Raw genomic sequence first — 24941 nt, forward strand, 5'->3', positions numbered from 1 at the left:
CTTTGTGCTCTGGCTCCTGCTTACCGCCAACCTCATCACTCTCTACAAAGTACTCTGCTCCCCACTAGGAAACTAGTTCTGTTTCCTAAAAGACCCAGCATTACCTCGGAACTTCAGCACATGCAGTCTCTTCCCTGGCCAACTCCTACCCATCCTTCACATCTCAGCTATTACTTCTTCAGCAAGCCTTTCCTGACTTTTCAAATACAAATTAGATGTCCTTATGTGCCCACATGATAAACACCTCTTTCATGTTCTTTATCATGCTGTTCAATTGTTGGTTTCCCTTTACCCCACCAGGTTTTGAGGGCTGGCACTATGGGGTACTCAGTGTTTGGGATAGTTAAGTCTGAGACACTGCTAATTTTCTACCCTATATCCATTTTCCTCTTCCTGGTCAATAGAATCCCTGATTTTGTCTATAGTAGCAGTGTGCCCAGCTTCCCTTGCAGCCCCAGATTAGCAGTGAGGTAGTTTTTGATAATGAGATATAAGCAGGAGACTGTTGGGGCATTTTGGGGAAACTTTCCTGGTACGGGCATTGTCCTTTCCTCCTTTCTCCCTGGAGTGATTAGGGTTGCTAGGAACAAGAAGGATGCGGATTGTTTGCTCACTGAGACAAAAACCACATGTTGAGGATGACTGAACAGAAAGACAGGAGGAGACTGGACCCTTGATGGCATTGAGGTTTGCCATCCCAGCCCTGGGCTATCTGTCTCCAAACTTGTTATTAAGTGAGGGCAGGGATTTTTAATTTATTCATTCAGGGATATAGTAGGACTGTTTCACTCGTTTGGTTAAGCCTGTATGTTTAGGATTCTGTTACATGGAGCCAAATGATGTGTTCAATGAACAGTATACTACTAATAGCTCATTTTTTCAGGGCTTATTACAAATTAGGTAACATTCTAAGTATTTGCGTGATTGCCATATTTGGGAGTTGAAATTTGGGAAAGTCTAATAGGCAAAGGCTAGAGAAGACCAGGCCAGAAGGGTATGAAGGAATTTGGGGGAGATTCATCTTTCTCCAAAAATGACTTAGCTTTAAGAGCTAGTCAGCTAGGATTTTTTTTTCATTTCTTGGCTCCTAAGAATGTGGATCATATCTCATTCAAATATTGCAATGAAAAAATGCAGAGGGTTTTTGTTTTGTTTTGGTTTTTTTGCTCAGTTGTGAAACCTACATTAAATCTTTCCCTCCTAATCAATCATGCCCTACTTCTCTAAGGGCACAATATTCCTATCTGTCCATCCATCTACCCATTCCTCCATCCATATGTTTGTCATGTGGATCAGATACCGGCCATACCACAGCTCTTTCTAGGAAAGATTCTTTGGCTCACAGCTCCTACTGAAAAAACACCCCTTGGTAGCCCATTTGTACTATGCTCATTCAACCAGCCTGGGCAACTGCCCGAGAACTGCTAGCCTTAAGTTGGCCAGTGTCTTAGGACATGTCCTGCGGCAAGAAGATAATCTGGACAATCAAACTCTTTAAGGCTTTGAACCGAGAAATACTGAGGAAATGACATAATTAGCAGTGGAAAGTGACGCTTGAAGGAAAGTGCCAATGAGATGCAATAGGGGACCATGACAGTCCAATGTTCTGAGAAAGCAGGACCCACAAGGACACACCATGAAGCAGTGAAAATTATACAGAAGAAAGAATGCCAGTTGGAGCTGGCACAAAAGTGGGCAGAAATAGAGATGCAGATAGCTGCTTGGGGGAATAGCTGAGTCCATTAATAATAGAGCTCTAGAGTAAAAACCCACACCCACAATTCCTCAGGTTCTTAGAGCTGCCTTGCATTCTGGTACTTGGGTCTCCAGCTGTGAGACCCACGTCTGTATGGCCTTGGCAAGGCCTGGTTGTTGGACATTTCCTAGATTCCTAAGCAGATGCGTCTTTGTGATAAATCTGTGCAGTATGTAAAATAAGTTCTCTTCAACCAGAGGAGTCTATCAAGAACATTCCCAATGAGTCAGGTGACCAAGCAGTATCTCCCTATTTAAACTATCCATTGACATTAGGACATTTTTCCTCATCCAATACCTCCTCATGTCATTTAAAGCACCAGGTATGTGCTTGGATAGTTCCTTGGGAAAAACTCCCCACTGTGTCTGAACCAAGTTCCAGCAGGAAGCCTCAGAAGCCTCCACGGTCCAGGATGAGTCTTTGGCTCTCTCCTAAAATAAGAAACCAGGCAGAAAATCATAGATTCAGTCCCTCAGGCAAGTGAAGAAACCTGTTTCCCAAGACAGAACAGAAAAGGCCTTGCCTACAACGCTGAGCAGAATCACACCCTCTGAGTTGTCACTTGGCCCAATACTGCTCATTTAGAAACAGTCTGTGGCAGAGAATTTGGGAGGGCTTGACAGACGCTGGGGTTGAGTCCTTCACCCTTGCAAGGCAAGGGTACATTCTTCCAGTTTTTCTCTTGGGTTAAACAAGACAATTTTTGCAGTAGAGTACAATTCTTGCTCCCAGATTCCATTTCAAATTTGATGGGGGGGGGGAATGCTTCAGAAATGCAATTTTGCCTTTGGTTGCAATGGTACTGTAAAGGAAGGCAAGGATTTTTTGTTTGTTTTTTTTTGGAGAAATTGCTCCTTTATCTGGATAAGCCCTCAATGACCAACGAACTTTTAAACACCCTTTCCATCAACAGGATGGCCTACAATTATCCAGTTCTAGATCTATTTTTTGTTTTTCTTGGAATCCCAACAGTTCTTAGAAAACAAGTCTAATTGTTCAAATACCACTTCCTTATTTTTTAAAATAAGTCACTCCCTTTAAAAAGTTGTCTTCCATGTTAAAATTGTTTTTAAAAGGAATAATTTAATTTTTCAACATAGTGTAAATCTTCAACAATAGTGTAGTTTTCAATAACATTTAGTAAATGAAAAATTATTTTCACACTTTATATTTTACCAGGACTAAACAGATTTGGGTTACATTTTCTGACATGCATTTTTTGTTTTATTTTGTTTTCATCATCTTGTTTTAGGCTGGTTTCAGCCTATAAATAACCAATGTGGCTGGATCAGCACTTGAGGTTCTTATTATGAATGCAAGACACCCTTCAGCCCTTCAGCAATAACTATCAAGAAATGTTGGAAGGGCATTATTACTTACCAGACCTGGACATTACAAAGCACACCCGAGGCCACAAAGTGAAGTCACAAGGAGAGAGAAAGAGATTGTACTGGCCAGGAGTTCTGCTTTTATTGGGTAGAGGGTGGGGGAACCTAGGGTTTTGCAGGCTCACTCTTTATTGGTGAATTTAAAATGTAAGAGTGGAAATTTAAAGCATGGGAAGAGAGAAAAAAAGGAAGTGGCCCAGATGGTTAGTTACTTAAATTAACCAAGATCTCTAAAACAAGGGAGCCCACATTTGGGGGAGGTGGCTTGGTTCTTCACTTGGTCTGTGGGTGGCACTGTGTTTATTTGAGATAGTTACCTGCAAAGAGGGTAGGTCTTTGAAGTGGATGCCTCACCAAAGCTTAAATGAGGCACTTGTATTACAAAAGCAAAACAAATAACTGGGTTTACCCTACACACCTATTCTGTTTTTAACCTATCAGAATTTTTTTGTAATATTTTAAGCTTTGAAATATATTTTCAATTCTATTAGGGGAAGTATTTCCATTAAACCTTTTCCCCTTTCCTTTCTATCACTCTAGTACTCAACCCTGGGTGATATTAGAATCATCTGGAATCTATTTCAGATTCTTATTCAATTAATCTGCATGAGGCCTGGGACGCCTGGGTGGCTCAGTTGGTTGGGCGTCTGCTTTAGGCTCGTATTATGATCCTGGGGTCCTGGGATCAAGTCCCACATCAGGCTCCTTGCTCAGTGGGGAGTCTGCTTCTCCTTCTGCCTGCTGATCCCTTTGCTTGTGTTCTCTCTCCCTCTGACAAATAAATAAATAAAATCTTTAAAAAAAAATCTGCGTGGGGCCTGACTTGGGACTTTTATTTTATTTTATTTTAAAGATTTTATTTATTTCTTTGGGAGAGAGAGAGCATAAGCAGGGGTGGGGGCGGGCGCAGAGAGAGGGAGAAGCAGACTCCCCACTGAGCAGGGAGCCCAACTCTGGGCTCCATTCTGGGACTCCTGGATCATAACCTGAGCCAAAGGCAAATGCTTAACGGATGGAGTCACCCAGATGCCCCCTGACTTGGGACCTCTAAAAAATTTATAAATTAAGTGACCCTAATATGCAGGGATGATTGAGAATCACTGCACACATTACTTGATCTTCTTTCCTACTTATTCCTATTTGCTACTATGTTCTCGCTAACAGGAAGTCTACTTAACCAGTGATGGGATATGTTTATCCATTTATTCAAGTCTTTTATTTCTGACAGTGAAGTGCTGTAATTGTCTTTGCATAGGTTCTGTATGTCCCTTATTAGATTAATTCTTAAACATGTGTTATATTCAGTCTTCTATACCAAAATCAGGATAAAGTACAAATAAATCTAATCAATCTGATTATAGAGTTTTGTGTATCCTGCTCTGAGTTTATAACTACAGATGTTTGTGTCCATGTTTGCATTGCTCAAAAAAGGATTCTTATTATTAGGCAGTGAGATAATTTCTGGTAGTCTCTGTTACCTAAGAGCCCTATGGCATTAATATTAGCCAGCCAGTAGAGATCTTTTAGTTCATTGATTGATCTTAATATCTATGTGCTAGGAGCTGAAGGCAGATGAATAAGACAGTTTCTTTATTATGAAGTATCTAGCAGGGGTCATTACATACATATATATCACTACACTATTTCAAGCTCTCCCTTGCCTCCTCCAGGGGTCAGAAAAGCTGAGCAAATGAATTCTGAGCTTGTGTTAGTAGAGTGTAGGAGTGAAGAACATTGGTCCTGGAGGCAAATAGCTTGGGATTATATCTTCACTTTATTAACTAGCCATGAGGCCCTGGGCAGAAACTTAACCTTTCTACACTCAGTCTTCTGTAAAGAGGGAATAATAACATGAGGTTGTTATGGGAATTAAATGAGTTGTAGGTGTAAAGTCTTTAGAATACTACCTTGTATATAATAAGCACTTAATATATACTATTATTATTTGGGGATGGGAATTAACAAGTGGCACTAATAGGGTGATGATCATAGTGCAGAACACAGAGGGAGACATTATTTAGGGCATCTTTATTTTATTTTTTTAAAAGATTTTATTTATTTATTTGACAGACAGAGATCACAAGGAGGCAGAGAGGCAGGCAGAGAGAGAGAGAGGAGGAAGCAGGCTCCCCACCAAGCAGAGAGCCCGATGCGGGGCTCGATCCCAGGACCCTGAGATCATGACCTGAGCCGAAGGCAGAGGCTTTAACCCACTGAGCCACCCAGGCGCCCCTATTTAGGGCATCTTTAAAACGAATTTCTTTGCCCTCCTCTCATTTCTCTGTCCCATTCCTTCTACTTCTTCCTTATACTCCTTCCTAACAATTCAGTCCAAAATCCATTAGGTAGGCCCAAGGAAGGAATACAATGAACAATTATATGCCAATAAATTAGATAATACAGATGAAATGGATAAATTTTTAGAAAGACAATACCAAAACCATCTTAAGAATCTAAATAGACCTACAACAAGTGAAGAGATTAAATTAGTAATCAAAAACTTCCCATAAAGAAAAGCCCAGGCCCAGATAGCTCCACTGCTGAATTCTACCAAACATTTAAAGAAGAATAAATACCAATTCTACACAAACTCTTCCAAAAAGTAGAAGAAGAAGACTTTCCTACTCATTCAATGAGACCAGTATTACATAGATACCAAAGCCAAAGACATCATAAGGAAACTACAGATCAATATCTCTCATGAATATGGATGTAAAAATCCTCAACAAAATGCTAGCAAACCAAATCTAGCACATAAAAAATAATTACACACCATGACCACATGGGATTCATTTTAGGAATGTGAAGTTGGTTTAACATTCAAAAACCAATTAACATAAAGCACTATGGTGAAAGAATAAAAACAAAACCACATGAACATCTTACAAGACACAGAAAAAAAAAAGGCATTTGACAAAATCCAATAGCCTTCGGTACCTGGGTGGCTCAGTGGGTTGGGTCTCTGCCTGAATTCAGCTCAGGTCATGATCTCAGGGTCCTGGGATCGAGTCCCGCATTGGGCTCTCTGCTCAGCGGGGAGCCTGCTTCCCCCTCTCTCTCTGCCTGCTGCTCTGCCTACTTGTGATCTCTCTCTCTGTCCAATAAATAAATAAAATCTTTTAAAAAAATCTTTTAAAAAATCCAATAGTCTTTCATAATAATGATAAAAAAAAAAAACCTAAAAGAAAATGTCATCAACTTGATAAAGGGCATCTACAAAAACCCCACAGCTAGTATCATACTAAATAGTGAAAGACTGGATGCTAAGATCCTGTTCTCTAAGAATTCCCTTAGTGATCCTGATCCCTAAGATCAGGAACAAGACAACAATGCACACTCTCACCACTTCTATTTAACTTTATACCAGAGGTTCTAGATAGTAAAGACAAAATAAAAGATATCCAGATTGGAAAGGAAGAAGCAAAACTATCTCTCTTTGTAGATGCATGACCTTGTTGTATAGGAAAATCCTGAGAAATCTACCAATAAACAAGTTCAGCAAGATTGAAGAATACAAGGCCAATATACAAAAATTGATTGCCTTTCTATACATATGCAATTAACAAGCCAAATGAAATTAAGAAAATGATTTCATTTACAATAGCATCCATAAGAATAAAATCATTAGAAATAAGGTTAACAAATATGTGCAAAACATACTCTGAAAAGTAAAGAACACTGTCGAAAGAAATTACAGAAAATGTAAATATTTGAGGAAATATCCCATATTCATGGATTGGAAGGTTTAATGGTGTTAAAATGGCATTATTCCTCAAATCTACAGATTCAACATAATCCCTATCAGAATCCTCGCTGACTTCTTTGTAGAAGCTTAGAAGCTGATTCTAAAATTCATACAGAATTTCAAAGGGCCAGAAGAACCGAAACATTCTAGAAAAAGAAGAACAAAGTTGGAGGATTCCAACTTGTTGATTTCAAAACTTACTAAGAAGCAACAGTAATCAAGAAAAGTGTGGTACTGGGCACCTGGGTGGCTCACTCAATTAAACATCTGCCTAGGTCATGTTCAGGTCATATTCCCAGGGTCCTGGGATCAAGTCGAAAATTGGGCTCCCTGCTCAGTGGAGAGTCTGCTTCTCCCTCTTCCTCTGCCCCTCCCCCCTGCTCATGCTTGTGCTCTCTCTCAAAAAAAAAAAAAAAAAGTGTGGTACAGGCTAAAGAAAGACATGTAGATTAATGGAATAGAAATGAGGGTCCAGAAATGAATTTATGTGACTGTGATGTTTTGACAAGGGTGCCAAGACCATTCAATGTGGAAATGAATAGCCTTTTCAACAAATGGATAGCCACACAAACAACTAGATAGCCACTTACAAAATATCAGGTTGGATCTTTACCTCATACTATTTATAAAAATTAACTCAAAAAAATTAACTCAATGATAAAAAATTAACTCAAAAGGGATCAAGTGCCTAAAGGTAAATATTAAAACTACACAACTCCTGATGATTCACAGACCTGTCCCCCTGGGGCAAATAGTACATTATATGTTAATTTAAAAAAATTAAAATGTTTTTAAAAGTGAAAAAAAAAGATAAACAACTATCTAAGTTTTCTTAAAAAAATAAAACTATACAACTCTTAAGAAAACATAGGAGTAAATCATTATGTGCTTGGATTTGGTAAAGGATCCTTAGATCTGACACCAAAAGCACAACTTAAGAGAAAAAAACATAATTTGGATTTCATTAAAATCAAAAACTTTTACACTTCAAAGGACAGCATCAAAAAGTAAAAAGAACCACAGAAGAGAAGAAAATAATTACAAATCATATATCTGATGAGGGACTTGTATCCCAAATATGCAAAGAAATCTTATAACTCGATAATAAAGACAAAATGATTTAAAAATGGGCAAAGGATCTGAATAGACCTTTCTCCAACTAGGAAGATAAGCAAATGGATATTAAGATCATGAAGGGTACTTGACATCATTTGTCATCAGGGAAATACAAATCAAAACCATATTATGATAGCACTTCATGCCCACTTTGATGGCTAGACTCAGAAAGGCAGATAATAACAAGTGTTCAGGATGGGGAGAAATCCAAACCCTCCTACACTGCTGGTGGGAATGTAAAATGGTGCAGCTACTTTGGAAAACAGTCTGTAAGTTCCTTGAAAAATTAAACATACAGAGTTGCCATATGAAACAGCAATTTCACTCTTAGGTATCAGCCCAAGAGAAATGAAAACATGTACGGGCAAAAAAGAAAAGTATGCAAATGTTTATACATTGTCCATAATAGTCAAAGGGTGAAAGCAAACCAAATGGCCACCAACTGATAAGTGAATGAGCAAAATATCCATAAAACTGAATATTATTTACCATAAAATGGAATAAAATATAGGCACATGCTTCAACATAGATGAATCTCCAAAACATGCCAAGTGGAAGAAGCCAGTTGCAAAAACCCATATGTGATTTCATACATATGGAATGCCTAGAATAGGCAAATTTACAGAGACACATAGAAAGTAAGTAAATTAGTGGTTGCTTAGGGGTGAAGATGTGGAGGAGGATGGGGGATGATAGCTATAAGGTATGGGGTTTCTTTTTGAGGTGATGGAAATGTTATCAAATTAGCTAAGTGGCAGTCGCACACATTTTTAAATATAAAAACTTTTGAATGGTATAGTTTAATTGGGTGAATTATATGGTATATAAATTATTTCTCAATGGAGTGTTAGAAAAAAGAAAAATAGCAATTAAATGAAACATGTTTTGGACTGGAGCTCTTAGCAATTAAAGACATTTTGGGGATGACTGGGAAACTGAATGGTGTCTGGGGACTAAATGTTAGTAAATGTATCAGTGTTAACTTCCTGATTTTGATGGTTGTATTTCAGCTACTCAGGAGAAAATGCTGGTTTGTAGGAAATGCACTCTGAAGTATTTGTTAGTGATGGGTCATCACTGTAGGTAACTTACTCTCAATGTCTGGGAAAAAAGTTTTTTTGCGACTTATCTGTAAGTTTGAAGGCATTTCAAAATATAAATATATTTTGTAAAATTCCTGATTTAATTTTAAAATGTGAGGCTAGGGGATGGAATATTGGATTCTCCTCAACTGCGGGGCACTGCTAGCGCATGATCTAGCCTGCCTATGGTGTGTGGGAATGGTCATGGTGGTGGTCTTATCCTTTAGCAGTTTGCATTGGGCCTGACCAATTTCTGTAAGATTTCCAATTGACATTAAGTTGTATGGAATTTCTTCTCTAAAACAATAACATTGACTTTGAGAAAGAAAAGGTAAATACTATTTAGTACAATAAAAGAGATATGGTTGAAGAAATCAATTTATTTGAAAAGGAATGCTTCTTTATTGATAGTTACATTTATTAGCAGGGAACATTAATCAGTAGCCAGTGGAAAATATCAGACCACTTCAGGAACATGCTGCTAAAAGCCTGTGATCTCATCGTCTTTGCTTTTGTCAGTCTGGTAAGCAGTAAGTGTCAAAGTTGAATTTTGTTGAGGAAGGCCTTTGAATACTTTCATGTGAATATAACTATTATCACCTACTCGCACCTAAAAGATAAAAAAAGAAAAAAATGAAAAGGAGATTCATTCAGATGGATCTATGCCAAGTGAAATAAGCTTTTCAGGAACAGTATTTCTAGATCAGAATTCTTAGACCTTGATTTTCATAAACCTACCACCTTATTTTATGAGAAAGGACAGGCTAAAGGCATGGCAAGAGGCATAAGCCTTTATTTTATTTCATTATTTTATTTTATAATTTCCTATTGCTTGGGCACAATGAAAGTGCATTTCATTTTCAAAGATGCACAAAGCAAGAAAACAAGTGACAGTCTCCTTATTGATTCTGTTTTCTGACTTCCAAACTGGGGTACTTTATTAGCCACATGATTTGAAAAGGGAGGAGAAAATCAGAATTGTCCTAGAAAATTTGGGAGGTGTGATTCCCATATCTATATTAGCACCTACATTATAAAAGCCCACTGATAGGACTGAGCGGACAGCAGGGGATGGACAGTCTATAGTGTCCCTTTAAAGTAAAGAGATCTTGCTGGCTAGTCATTGGTGTGAAAATTGAAATGGTAGTAAGGGCATGAATCTGAAACCTAGAAAATCATGGTGAGAATTTCTACTTTTGATTTTGGTTGGGATAATAAAAATTTTGTCTTAGAATAATATTTTTTATGTTCTGATGTCCCTTCCTAATTACCAATTGCCATTCAGCAAATGTTTACTATGATTCAAAGGCTATGATGAACATTGTATATACTTCTTACTATAGGCCTGAACAAAGGTAGAAAAATAACAGTTTTACAGATGGAGAAGCAGATTATGAGAGATTAAATAATTTTCCATAAATCTCTCAGCTAGTAAGCAACAGAGTCAAAACCTAAATCTAGAGTCCAACATCGATGTTCTTTTCACTCTATAGTGTAACCACTTTTTTTTCATGTAGGTTCCACACCCAGCATGGAACCCAGTGCGGGGCCTGAACTCACAACCCTGAGATCAAGACCCGAGCTGAGAGCAAGAGTTGGATGCTCAACAAACTGAGCCACCCAGATTCCCCTACAGTTTAATGTTTTAAAAGTATTTTGCGTTTGGACAGGACATCAGTCTTTGCAGACATTATTAGAAGCAGCACAGCCAATAGATAAGAATCAGACCACCTGGGTTTAAATCCTGATTCCGCTCTTATAATTGTATGACCTTTGTTAGTTACTTCATCTCCCTGAGGCTCCATTTTCTCATCAGTAACACAAGGGAAATGATCATACTTATCTCATAGATTTGTTGAGAAGATTAAAAGAGATAATACACGCTCAGCTCTTAGAGTCTGGCACGTTGTTAAGTGCTCAGTAAATTTCTAGCTCTTTTATTTCACACAACACCTGGCAAAATAGGTTTATTTTTAATTTTTATTTTTTTAAGATATTTTATGTATTTATTTGACAGACAGAGATCACAAGTAGGCTGAGAGGCAGGCAGAGAGAGAGGAGGAAGCAGGTTCCCTGCTGAGCAGAGAGCCCGATGGGGGGCTCAATCCCAGGACCCTGGGATCATGACCTGAGCCGAAGGCAGAGGCTTTAACCCACTGAGCCACCCAGGCACACCGCAAAGTAGGTTTTTATCTGCATCGTGAGATAAGGGCATTGTGGCTCAGAGAAGATGAGGCACTGTGATCACACGGGCACTGCCTAGTGGAACAAGTTGAATAAGGGTTTCAACCTGGAACTGTCTGACATCAGAAAGCCTGCAGCCCTTCCATTCCTCCACCTGCCTCTTGATAGATAGATACTTGGGAAAGAACACAGAAGGTCACTTCACCAGAAAGACCTTAAATGTAGAGAGCGGTTCAGAGCAGAGATCAACTAGACAGCCAGGAAATAATGAGGCAACTGGAGGAGTTAGGAGTTGTAATCCAGTAGGAGAAATTTGACGAGGCAGGTGGTCTCTCTCTCTCTCTTTTTTTAAATCCTTTCAGGCAGGTGGTCTTAAGGGATGAAATTTTTAAGTTTTCTGACGAGTTTTTAAAGAAATGCATCAGCTGGTTACTATATGAAATTTATGAACTTGGACTAATTGTAAATTATTAAAATAATGATCCCAATTTTGATGGAATGTTTCTTGTCTTTGAACAAAATCATTCTTAACTGGAAAAATGTTTTTCAGCTGTGAAGAAAGCAGATTGAGAAAGGGGGAAACAATGTTGCTGCTTTCTGAGTATCAGGCAGGATCTCATTCATGTGAGCCACCCCAGGACCTGGCATATACTAGGAGCTCAAATTTGGTAGGACTGGGCTGATCCGTTTACATGACCCAGTGTTGTAATTTTCCTATGCTGAGGTGGTTAGGACCTCTTACTTTATTGTATTTTACTTTATTTTTTGCAGAAAACATTAAAAAAAAAAAGATTTTATTTATTTATTTATTTGTCTGAGAGAGAGAGGGAAAGAGAGAGCACAAGCAGGGGGAGCAACAGGCAGAGGGAGAAGCAGGCTCCCCACTGAGCAAGGAGCCTGATGCAGGATTGATCTTAGGACCCTGAGATCATGACCGGAGACCATGGCAGATGCCAACAGCAGACGTGAGCCACCCAGGCGTCCCTGAAAACATTTTTTTAACATTTAATTTCTTAAGTAGCTAATTGTTAAAGAGGAATAAGCCAGACTGTGCCTTGGTCAAATGGTTTTGTAAATCTCAAGTACATATGTTTGAATGTCTGTTGTTATTATTTATTTATCTGATTTATTAAATCAGAATTATCATCTCAGTGTGAAAGCATGAAGATGGGTCTCAAATATCGATGGTTGACTAGTTGAATTGTTTCCCTCTCAACTTCACAACCATTTTCTTCAAATAGAACTGGATAGTGCATCATTTAGTTTAATGATATAGTTATAAAATTAATCTTAAAATTATTTTAAATGCTCCACTGTTTTAAACTATACCTACAGTGTCACAAATCGAATCCACTTACTTGAATTGCCAAATTATTTTAATTTTATTAATCAAAATGTTGTGTAAAGAACAACAGTAGCTTCAGTTATTTTCCCACCTAAAATTACTTTAAATCATTCCTAAAATCCATTTAATTTAGACACATAGATTCACAAGGATTCCATAAAGAGTGGAATAAGTTTCAAGATAGCATCTGGTCCAGCTCCAGGCCTTCAGGCAACCAAGATATCCTCTCATTTCACACAAAAAGCACCACGGCCACAAACTAAGCATCCTTGGAAACGTTATGAAATTTCTTTCTATACAATTTCCAAAACTTGTAATTTGTAAATTCTAATTGTAATTTGGAAGGAGTCAATTTGGAAAGCTTTCTAAATTCACAGGAAACAGATGGTGGAAATATATCATCATCTGCCAAATTTGAGAGTCTAACACTTGGGAAATTTCATTTAGGACAACCAGAAGGGACAAAATATATGGTCGGGGTAACAGGGAACATCACACAAAGTGGGAAATGCAGTGTCTTTTAGTACTGATGTGAACCCAGTAAGGATGTTGAACTCTAACCTTAATGTAGTAATTTATTCCAGCAACTACTTGAGTTTTATACTCTATAGCTTCAAATTCTTCGTAAATCTCATTTGTTTTTTCTTCAAGCTGTGGTTTAACCTTAGGAGGAGAAAAAAGGAAACACATTATATCAAAGCTATAATGGACTCCACTTATGTGATTTTCAAGTCTGGGAAACTCATGCTTCTAAAGGTCCTCAAACATCATAATAAGAGCTATTTTCAGTATTTCAAGGAAAAGAAAAGATCTGCCTTTAATAAGATTACATGAGCTAACTAAAATGTTAAATTTTGTGGCTTTCGGCTGAATTTGCATCAAGTCAGTGTGGTAATATGGCAACATGGTAATATTTTCACTAGTAGAACTCTGATATATATGTCTTTGATTAATAAAAATGGGAGAGCAATAATTACTATTTCACCTGATTTTTTTTTATTTTGAAGTAATTTCAGACTCTAAAGTTACAAAAATAGTATAGTATTCCTCAAGATCCTTGATCTAATCACATCTGTAATTTCCTTTGCCATGTAAGATCGCACATTTACAAGACTCAGGGATTAAGATGTTGGCCACCATTCTGTCTACCACAGAGGGATTATAAACTTTGGTGGCAGCATGCCTAAACCTGACATGACAAGGAAATGGTGTGTCTCAAATTCAATATGTGAACTTTTACTGGATTTACCAGTTTTCAGTATTGGTCCTTCATTCCTTCTCTCAGCTGAGCCTGATATGCTAGTTTCCACTGTGTTCTCTCTGACTCACTTTCTGTGAAGAGTAGGGCTCCAGAATTCTGCCAGAGCTTGAGATAAATGAAAGGGAAAGATCTGGGGGTGGCCTAACTGCTCCTCATACAGATCTGCTCTCAGTTTTCCTGGCTTTAGCCCCATGCCTCACTCTCATTGTCATACATTTCTGGCATTGCTCATGTTTGAGCCATTTTGGAATTCTGCACCACGAATCTGCTTGCTGCTGGCTCATCACTTCCATCTGGGGTTGGGCTCCATCTAGGTGGCCAGTCATTTTCCATTGTTCATCTGTTTCCCATCTTCCAAGGTTTGGTCAGTATCTTTGAGGTGGTGTTTGCCTATCTCCATTGTCTTTCTATGTGTAGGTTTGTGCTCTTTTCCCCCTTATTATTTCCTGTCATCTAGAGGGAAAAGAAAATAGATGTGTATGTTCAATATACCTTGTTTATTGGAAAGTTGCCTCCCTGCTCTTCACTAAAGCATTTTACATGTTTCAGGCAGGTCTCCCACGCATCTAGGTTCTCCCAAGGCCATTCAGGACTTCCCTTCAGTGTGCGGACATATTGAATTCCTTTTCTATCAGCCCCTTGGTTTGGGTGCCAGAATTGGTTTTCAAAGATGTAAATGTTTCCCAACTTTTTGAGTTCTTAGACCACTTTTGAGGGTAAAACACTTCATGGACCACCACCCATTTCTCCTGTGACCTTCAGAATAGATGGGAAGAATGTGTTATTGCTTTCTTGAGATGGAAAATGAAGCTTCAGAGTGGAGAAAGGAAGAAGACAAATTGTGAGGGGGAAAAAAATCAGAAATGGGAAGAGGCAGGGTGCAAGAGAGAGGGGGGAAAAGGTAGACAGAAGTGCAGAGAGAAGTCAAGTAAGGAGAAGAGTTACTGTTTTCTTGCTTTTCCTATCTAACACTTCTGAGTCAATGCTGCATACTGGTCAAGTTAGAAGCTGAGTTGGAAAGGGTTAATCTCCAAACCCAAAACTATCAAGTTAAATCTCATTTTACAAATGAGGGACCTGAGGCTATGAGGAGACCATGACTGCTTAAGGCTGAAAAATTATTAATTACAGTTACTTAAGGTTTTCAATCCCTTGCCTGACAGCTTAAGTATCTGATTTACCTGTTGTAATGATCTGTATTCCTTCTGGTTTCCAGTCTTTTGGCCATTGTTTTTTTTAACCACATATCAGAAAATTTTATTTCTATTTGTCTTAAAAAACGTACAAAATCTATAACATTTTCACTGCATCTGTGCAGTTTACAAGTCCAGAGTTTTCCATAAGAGAGCTGATTTCCAGTGTCCTGGTTTGTTTTGGTAAGTGCACGGGCACCTGTCAGACCGTGTGCCGTGATTTCAGCTTTACGGTACTTAGAGCCTGTAGCCTTGCTCTTTCTTCCCAGTAGAACAGGCTGGTATTCTTCTAATGTTGGATGCTATGAACCAGGGTTGGGAGGGGTGGAGGTTGAGGTCTAAGCTGAGGAGCAGGAAAGGGGCAGAATAAGAAGGAACTGGTCAGTGAAACCTTAATTTTCAGAAGGCAAGCTTTGTACTGAAAGACCCTCCAGGGATGGGTGGATGGGAGGGTGGATGTCAGCTGGGAGTGGTGGTCTGGGACCTGCTGGAACACAGACAGACCTTGAGCTGAACACAGTTGGTGTTCTCCTTCCCCAGCCTGCCATACACAATTGTGGCTGAGATGATGGAAGAAACAGTATGGGCCCAGCCACTGTCACTCGGGCCCCAGCCCGGAGAAGGATGCTCTCAGGGAGGAGTGGCTGGTAAAATACAATTACCTTAAGGTTGTTCATATATTTTTATTGTTGTAGAGAATGAATCTTGGTGATTTGTTAGTCCTCTGGGATCTGAGGATTTGAGCCATGTTGCACCCAACACACCTAGGCATTTTCCCTATCTATAATCATTCTGCAGAAACTTTGGACTATGCATAAAATAGGGAAGAATGGATAGAAAGTTAATAGTGGCAACATGGGTAGGCCATATTTTGGCATGTTTTACAGAGAAGGAAGGAGAGTTTGGGTATAGCATGAAAGTATAGCAGGGCTGATGAGAAATGACCTACAGACATTTGTCATCTAACTGTTTTTGAGGGAAGGGCAAGCATGGGGCAAGGCACCTAGTATGCAAGAAATGATGGTAGGATAAGAGAGGAAGGGCAGTCTTTGACTAGAGGGAGGAATGAGATCCAACAAGGGATATGGAAATTGAGAGTGTTCTTGTACCAGTTGACTGCAATCTTTAGGAGACAGAACTGAGACACAGGCTAGAGGAGCCATGGGGATGGGAGAGATTGAGAAGCCAAGAAGAGAAGAGAAGAGAAGCCAAGCCTCTCTGGGGATCTAGAAAAGGGCCAACAGGATGTGACTGAAAGGATGTTCCGGCAGCCCTAGTTTCCTGTTGCAGTTGTTTGCTGGCATACATTCATAAATTTGTACTGAGCGAGTTTCTGTGGTTCTGCAACTTCCTTGAGCAAAGTTCTCTGAACCTGGAGCAGAAGCTGAAGAGGAAGTGGTGGCAATGGGAGTGATCTCTAATTGAGGACTGGAATGCCAGAATTTCACAGGGACAATCAAGGGTGGAAGAAGGCCTGAAGCCAATCACGGTCCAGGCTGGATGAGCACTCAAGTGGGCCTGAGCATGTTCTGATGATGAAGATGGGAGGGTGAGGGCCTGAAAGATTGTGGTGTGGCTGAATGGCAGGTTCTCTGGGTGTGGGGCAGTGGGAGAGGTGATTGATGGGGAGGCTGCGGTCAGAGAGGAGAACACAAATGTGTGGGTGAGTGACAGTGGTGACATGCTAAGCTCTGGGGTGTGGTATCCATGATGGTATGCAGAGGGGGTGTTTGTATGGTATTATGGTCTGTGTGGATGCCAGGAATGGCATTCAGCAATTAGGTTTGACGTAAGGGTGTGTGTATGTGTGCGTGTGCGTGTGTGTGTCCGTATCTACCTGTGAGTGCGTAACAATAGCCTTCATTTCCAAGAGTAATTATTGAAATAACAGTTCTTTCCTGAAATAAACATACTCAGAATTCCCATCCCAATTCTCAGGTCAAATATAGCCCTTATTGCCTCGAGTGTATCCCCTTTCTAAATTTCTCTGAAGGCAAGAACCATCTTTGTGTCCCTTTTGTCCCTATAGCAATTCACACAGTACTGTGTACATAATGTTTTCTGAATGAAGAAACCAGGGCTGTTTTTCTTCATGGCACCTTGTCGTCTTAGAAAGGATAAGAGGATAGAAGGGGATAGCAGAGACGCTCAACTAATACAGAGAATCCTGGGAAAGGGGATTTCTTCCATGTGTACTTGGGACCTAAGCTCTATTTGCATCCCGTAGTGATACGTGATACATAACTACCATTCAGTCTCCTTCATCTTCAGAATGGGGACTCTTTTCTCCTGCCTTCAGAAATGTTCAAATCTCCTCAACCTGGAACTCTTTGTTTGATTTTCTTCTCTTTCTGACCTCAACCAACATCCCTCTTTCAATTTTTTAAAAAATAAGCTATTTAATTAATTAATTAATTAATTATCAGAGAGAGAGAGCAAGTGGGAGCACAAGCAGGGGAATTGAAATGGCAGGCAGAGGAGAAACAGGCTTCCCGCTGAGCAGGGAGCCTGATGTGGGACTCGATCCCATGACCAGAGCTGAAGGCAGACACTTAACTGACTGAGCCATGCAGGCATCCCTCCCTTTTTCATTTTGACGTCAATTCCTTAAACCTGCAGTTCTCATTTTTCCTTTGATGCTTTCGCCTCTCTGTGAGATGGCCTCCCCATCCTTCCCTTCTCTACCAAATGGAGTTCTTCCTTCAGCTGGCATTCCACTAAGAAAACTCTCTGTTAAGGAGAGCGAGAGCTGATAAACTTAAGCTCCTCTAAGAATACCTGCATTTTAAAAAATGATTTTTAAAAAAATTAGAATACGTTAAAAAACAAAGGGATAAAATTACAAGGGAAACGACAGGTAGTGGTGGTCTTCCTGGACCACCTCAGATCATACTAAGCATATGACTCCCAACACTTGCTCATTTGCCTGACTCTGACTGGGCACCTAGCTAACTGCAGTCTTGGAGAAGGTGTTTGATTATATTTCTTCACCTACAGGTGGTTTTGGTAACACCTGCCTCTTGGGGTTGTGTGTGGGGAGATTAATTTTATCCTTCATGGGAAAGTGCTTCCTAAACTGCCCATTCTTCTGCCTTCTAATAGTTATTTGGGAATTGCACCCTAAGGTTCTTCTGGGAGAGGGAAGCCAAATGATAACTGGAGCTTAATACCTGAGAAGCTGAACTACTACACAGTAATTATTCACTTGAAAGTTAGGAGCTTTGATGAGCAAACTCCAATGTCCTTCCTGGTCCCAAACCTATGATTTAAACAATGTTCCTAATTGGAGATTGTTTTATTATGTTCCAGTTATCTTGGCTTCTCTAAATGGACTCTAAACCCCTTGAGGACAGAGGCCATGTCTTAAAGTCCTTATGTATCTTCTGTAACATTTAACACAATGCTGGACACCTAAGAGATAGTCAAGAAATGATTCATTGATATTCATTTCTCAAATTGATTGAAATCTGAGGCTGGCTGCTCACACAGATAAGGCAATTTGCCATACCACATATTTCCCTCAACCCCCATGCTTCTCCATGCTCCTGCCACTGTATAGTGGAAAAGGCAAATGGTCAAAAATCTGAAGATAGGCTAGCTTCTTAACTAGGCAGATATTAACCTCTTTGAATCTCAGTTTGGAATCTCATCTGAGATATGGACATGATGATTTCCTTCCCTGTGCCAGGGGTTATAAAGACCAAATGAGAGGTCAAATAGAGGACAAGGCTTTTAAAACCACAGTGCACCTTTCTAGAGTGATATAACTATTGTACATACCTATCTCTCATTCTGCCTCCTTGACAGGGCTGGAGCCTGAGGTAAGCAGCAAGAAACACACTTCCAAATTAATTTCATAATTTAAGATGTGGCTCACAGATGGGTTTTTTTAATGCAAGGCCTTCTTATAGCTTCTTACTAAAAAAATTATTCTTACTAACCAAGATAGGCTTTTTAAAAATCATTGAAATTTTCTGCATACTCTCTCTATGTGGAATCTCTGTTATTCCCCCATTTCCCTTATAGCTCTGTTTCCTGGAAAGTCTCAGGGGGATTTTCCAAGGTCACGGGTAACTTTGGGCAAAGATTTGAAGCAAATAACCGTGAAGCCTCACCTATGCATATTTTTTTCTTGTTTTTAGGTCATTTTATGCACATCACCTTATGCAGTCCTTATAGCTCTGAGATCAGCAGAGCAAGAGGTGTGATCTTCATCTCACAAATAGAATTAAGAATTTTTTTTTGCAGTGCTCTGCTTTTGTTTTTTATTTATTTTTTTAAAAAGATTTATCTATTTATTTAAGAGAGAGAGAGCAGGGAGTGGGGCAGAGGGAGAGGGAGAGAGTCTTAAGTAGACTATGTGCTGAGCACAAAGCCTGACGCAGGGCTCGATCTCAGACCCTGCGATCATGACCTGAGCTGAAACCAAGATTCAGAGGCTCTACAGACTGCACCACCCAGGTGCCCCCAGTGTTCTGCTTTTAGAAAACCCATCTCCCATAGGCCTCTTGGATATATGTATCTCCAGATCTGTAGCCAGTGAGGTCATGGACAACAGCCTGGGTATCACAAGGGAGCAGGCTAGAAATTCAGGCTCTCAGACCCACCCTACCCCAGATTCTGAGTCAGAATCTCCATTTTAACAAGACCCCCAGGTAATATATGTATACACTGAAGTTTGTGAATACTGACCTATACATTGAAGATTGAGAATTCTGATCTCAAATAAAGGTACTAATGACTTAACATTACCTTCTGGAAGAAGAAAAGCTACAAAAGTATTTATTTTCAAAAAGAACTCTTGAAAGGGAAACATTTATCCCCAAAGAATGAGTTGACAGAAATCCAGGCATCGGATCTCTAGAGAGCATTCCAGAGCCCTTACATAGAAATCCTATCTCTTTCACTTACACAAGAAGCCAGTCTTATTTGCCAGGGTCATAGAAAGAAGTTTCAGAGAGAAAAAAACAAGGAATGATACAAGAAAATGGGGAAACAATTTACAAACCTAAAATGGTAATTTATATGTATTTCCTTTTCATAAAATAAGCAGTATAATAAAATTTTATCATATAGATGATAGCTAATCAAAAACTTAAAAAAGGTATCAACTTGCTAAAAACATTGAGTTCTGTTTTCACCATCATCAGTTTCAGAATCATCATAGACTATGCCACTTCTCCTCCCTTCTAGTTTAATCATATTCTAAATATGATGAGACTATAATTTTTTCTATGTAGTCAAATTGGCAGGAAGTGTGTAAGTAGATTGTCTTTGCAATGTTGTTCTTCATTTAACCCATTTAAAAAAATTTCCCTGCAGAGCGTGTGAAGTCTAGTTTGTCAAATTGTTAAAAAGCTGATTTAATTACATGTTGGCTCCATTTGGTAAGATTAGAAGCTTCATCAGAAACTGAATTAGTAATCCTAGAATCATACATTGTAAGCCTATAAAATGACCCAATATAAATTCTTTTATAAATGGGGAAACTGAGGCTCTGAGAAGGGATGTTGCATGTTCAAGATCACTCTCATGGTTGGGATTATTAGAGGTTTCAGCTGAAAAGGTTTTTAGTTGTAAGGAAGCCTGAACAAAACCGCACATTTCCCAGTGTTCTGCTGGTTTTCATGTTCACCCACACATTTAACACGGCCCCCCTAGGAACCAAGATTTTGGATCAATCCTCTTCATGAGATATACCAACTCACCTCATTAGCAATCTCCTGGATTTCTGGAGTGGCCGGTTTGGCTTCAGTTAAGCCTCCAGGTATCATTTTGGCTAATTGCTTCTTTGCTAGGCAGGATGCTGGAACTGAAGTGATCAAGGAACCGTGGAGACTCTGGTTTATAAAGAGGGTGTTGCTCAACAAGCTCCGCCTCCAGAAGGTTCTCTTTTTCACAAAGAGCAAAAAGGCACAGGGAAAATGAATATTTCTCAAAGCAAGCCATGCTGCTTCCTCAACAGAATATGCCAGTAGGAATTGGGGAGATTGAGGGCTGAGGATGAACAAATGGGTGTGCCCGGCGAGTCACGTCCTCACAGAGAGTCAGACTTCCCCGCGTTCTCTTTGACGTTGGTTCCATCCTATTGCATCTGAAGAATGAAATCTGGAGCCACGACCAGAGTTTCCCAATGTGTAAAACCTCTAATACAAAGTTTTATACTTTAAAGGTATATGTATTAATAATGTCAAGGTTGATTGTTTAGAATTTACTTGACTTTATAAAGAAAGTAAAAGGGTCTGTGTGGAGAACCTTGGCTGGATACTTGAATTTTACTGTTTGTTTTTGTGTTTGTTTTATACTTCTAGAACTATAGAAAAGCACAAAGAGTAAAACAACAATCACCTGTATTCCTATCACCCAGATTTAAAACTTTTAACATTTTATCTTACCTACTTTCCCTGTTTTCTTTCCTTCCTTCTCTTCCTTCTTCTCTCTCTCTTTCTCCCTCCCTTCCTTCCTTCCTTCCTTCCTTCCTTCCTTCTTCTTTCGTAGTTGTTGTTAAGAAATACAGTATTACCAGTCTCCCATTCCCACCCCTGACTCCCCAACTTTGCCCTCTGCAGAGATAAACTACACTGTGAGTTTGGTATCCTTCTAGACCATTTAATACATTTACTTAGTGTGTTTTTAAAAATATTTACTTCTGTTATATGATAAACATGTACTCTATATATACTTTTTTCTGTCCAGCATGTTTTTGAGATGTTCCGTGTTGACACACAGGTAGATCAATTTGGCTTATTTCCTTTAATTGTTACTTGATGATTGATCGATCTCTATCTATCTACCTACCTATCTACCATCATTTATTCTATCTAACTGCTATATGCTATTCCACATTTTACATACTTACTCCCCTACTGATGAAGACTTGGGTTGTTTCTAGTTTTTTACCCTTATAAACAATATTGCAGGGCGCCTGGGTGGCTCAGTGGGTTAAAGCCTCTGCCTTCGGCTCAGGTCATGATCCCAGGGTCCTGGGATCGAGCCCCTCGTCGAGCTCTCTGCTCAGCGTTGAGCCTGCTTCCCTTCCTCTCTCTCTGCCTGCCTCTCTGCCTATGTGTGATCTCTGTCTGTCAAATAAATAAATAAAATCTTTTAAAAAACACCCAATATTGCATCTTTCCCTTTTGTACATATGTGACAGCTTCTGGAGGGAAATTATCTTGAAGCAAAATTGCTGTTTTGGGTGAATATTTATCTGCATTATTTTATTCAGTTTTTAGAGTATATAACACACACATGATAAAAATGTTCAAAAGGAACACAAGAGTTTCCAGTATAAGGAATTCTTCACCCACTCTATTCCTCAGCCACCCTTCTATTTTCTGTGATCAGCTTCTGTATCTTTCAGAGATATTCTTTATATGTACGAATATGTAAATAATTAACTACACACATACATATATGTGTGTATATGCTTTTCTTCTATAAATGGTACAAATGGTACCCTACCGCATAATCTATTATATGCTTTGCTTTATCCCTAACAATATATTTTGGAGGTTGTATTATATTATTATATTATACATTAATACTTTCATATTATAATTGATGTGTAATATATTATATGAATTATATATTAGAAAGGTGCTTCATTCTTTATAAAGTTTGGCAGGTGCTTGACAAATTTTTGGAGGTAGGTGGGTGTCTTACAGGATAATCTAAGGCTTGCTATGCAGATGGATGTCCATGGAATGCCCTCATCCATGTATTGAGAGAAAGAGCAAATGTGAATGACATGGTGCTCACTCAAGAGGCCACGGTTCATCTGAAGACTTAGCTCTGGCCATAGATAATCCTTCACATCTTCTTGTGACCTTTCTAAGTCAGGTCCTCTCATATCTAGGCCTTCAACTTTTTCTCAAGGCCATGTCCATTTCTGCCTTTCTGTTTACCAACTAGTTCAGGTGATACTTACCTAATCTCCCCAGTGGTCAGGCATGGGTAAGCAGCATATCTTCTGTTCTCTTTCTAGAGTCTATGCCTGTTACTCTTGGGTATTCCCTGTTGAGTCTCAAAAATTTCTTTTAGAAGCAAAAACTGACACAAAGTAAATATTGCTTTTGTCTTTACATTTCTACTATGTCCTAGCTCTTCTCAAGGTAGTATGGATGCCTCTGATAGGGAAGAGTCACACACACGGAAGTGCAGAAAAGGAAAGCACAAAAATTAATATCTCTGTTACTAAAAATTAAAGTGACAAAAACAGATCAGAGGTTGCCTCTGCTGGAAGTGGGAGAAAGGATCTAATACAAAAAGGCACAGGAAATATTTTCAGGAGATGGTACTGTTCTATATCTGGATGGTGGTGGTGGTTATGCAATGGTATACAATTATCCAAATTAATGAAATTGTACACTTAAAATGGGTGGACTTTATTGTATGTAAGTTACACCCCCCCCAAAAAAAAGCTGAGGTAAAAAAAGCACTACCTTTTAAACACCTTGTTTATATGTCTCTTATTCTTGCTTATATATATATATATATATATATATATATATATATATATATTCTTAAATATTTTATTTATTTATTTGACAGAGAGAGACACAGTGAGAGAGGGAACACAAGCAGGGGGAGTGGAAGAGGGAGAAGCAGGCTTCTCGCTGAGCAGGGAGCCTGACGTGGTGCTTGATCCCAGGACCCTGGGATCATGACCTGAACCAAAGAAGATGCATAATGACTGAGCCACCCAGGTGCCCCTTGCTTTTATATTTTATACTGCTTCCTCTAATATCTTCCATTAGAGTCTCAGCTATCACTGCATCAACACATTGCCTTAAAAATGGTTGTAAAGACCCCATTTGAAGTGTGTGCCCCAAAGGAGTACAAAGTTATTCCTCCTGGCAATGCTCATGGTGAGGCGAAAAGTAAGAGGTAAGGTTGATTGAAGATCGGTCATAAAAACAGGTGAAAGATTTTAAACTTTAATTGTCAGGTAACAGCGTTCACTAAAATTTTTGAGCTGTACAGAAACCGTGTGTGCTTTAGAAAGATAAAATTGGAAGCAATGTGTAGGCTGGATTGAGGGACAAGATCTTAAAGACAGAAAGATTGATCAGGGAGTTTTCGAAGTGGAACAATGAAAAGTTAATCCTGATCCAATGTTGTGTCAAGTGAATTGGAGAGGAATGGGTATGACAATTTATAAAAAGAGTATTGGGAGGGAAGCAGAGACAAGAAAAAAGGGAATCAGTGTTTGATGGAGATATTTTGTTTGGATGACCAGGAAGATAACTGTACCATTAAATAGAATTTGGATATATAGGAATGAAAACATATTTAAACAAGTTGGTCAATACTGAATATATAAATGTATAACTGGGAAAAGAAAACCACCTCTCCCCCTTTCCCAGGCAAATCCTAGGGAGAATGAAGACCTTGGCAAAAGAATTTAGTCAGGGGCACCTGGGTGGCTCAGTGGATTAAAGCCTCTGCCTTAGGCTCAGGTCATGATCCAAGAGTCCTGGGATCGAGCCCCATGTCGGACTCTCTGCTCAGCGGGGACCCTGCTTCTCCCTCTCCCTCTGCCTGCCTCTCTGCCTGCTTGTGATCTCTGTCTGTCAAATAAATAAATAAAATTAAAAAAAAAAAAGAATTTAGCCAAAGGATTGCTAATGTAATGCAGAAATTAGAAATAGTGAGTCTTGATATTTCAGAGGCCTTAGTTATAAAAATTTGATTTTCAATCATATTTCATAAAAAGTCTTGTGGAATAAAAAAGAAAGCTAGACGGGACATTCTAAATCTGTGAAAATGAGAAAGGAGAGAAGAGTAGGGAACATTAACATACCAATGATCTCTGGCACAAAACAGGAGTGCTGGGTATATGAAGATCTTGCTTAATTTGAATTTATTCCAT

General features: G+C 39.1%; 1 protein-coding gene across 1 annotated transcript; it reads right to left on the minus strand.

Moving 5' to 3' along the window:
* Positions 1-9449: 9449 nt before the first annotated feature.
* Positions 9450-21025, minus strand: CSTA (cystatin A). The gene is made up of 3 exons (XM_032869534.1): positions 20779-21025; positions 13178-13279; positions 9450-9697 (listed from the first exon to the last, which is right to left on the minus strand). The coding sequence occupies exons 1-3, from the start codon at positions 20842-20844 to the stop codon at positions 9569-9571; spliced, it is 297 nt and encodes a 98-aa protein (XP_032725425.1). The 5' UTR covers positions 20845-21025; the 3' UTR covers positions 9450-9568.
* Between the last annotated feature and the right edge of the window lie 3916 nt (positions 21026-24941).

Source organism: Lontra canadensis, unplaced genomic scaffold (genome assembly GCF_010015895.1).
Source record: "Lontra canadensis isolate GAN:19392208 unplaced genomic scaffold, GSC_riverotter_1.0 scaffold38, whole genome shotgun sequence".
NCBI classification, from domain to species: Eukaryota; Metazoa; Chordata; class Mammalia; order Carnivora; family Mustelidae; genus Lontra; species Lontra canadensis.

Excerpts from the sequence above, each read along its gene's own strand:
- CSTA (XM_032869534.1), bottom strand. The coding sequence starts at position 20,844 with ATGATACCTGGAGGCTTAACTGAAGCCAAACCGGCCACTCCAGAAATC. Across the intron at positions 13,280-20,778 it reads TCCAGGAGATTGCTAATGAG|GTTAAACCACAGCTTGAAGA; the intron begins GTGAGTTGGTAT and ends TCTCCTCCTAAG. Across the intron at positions 9,698-13,177 it reads GAATAAATTACTACATTAAG|GTGCGAGTAGGTGATAATAG; the intron begins GTTAGAGTTCAA and ends TTTATCTTTTAG.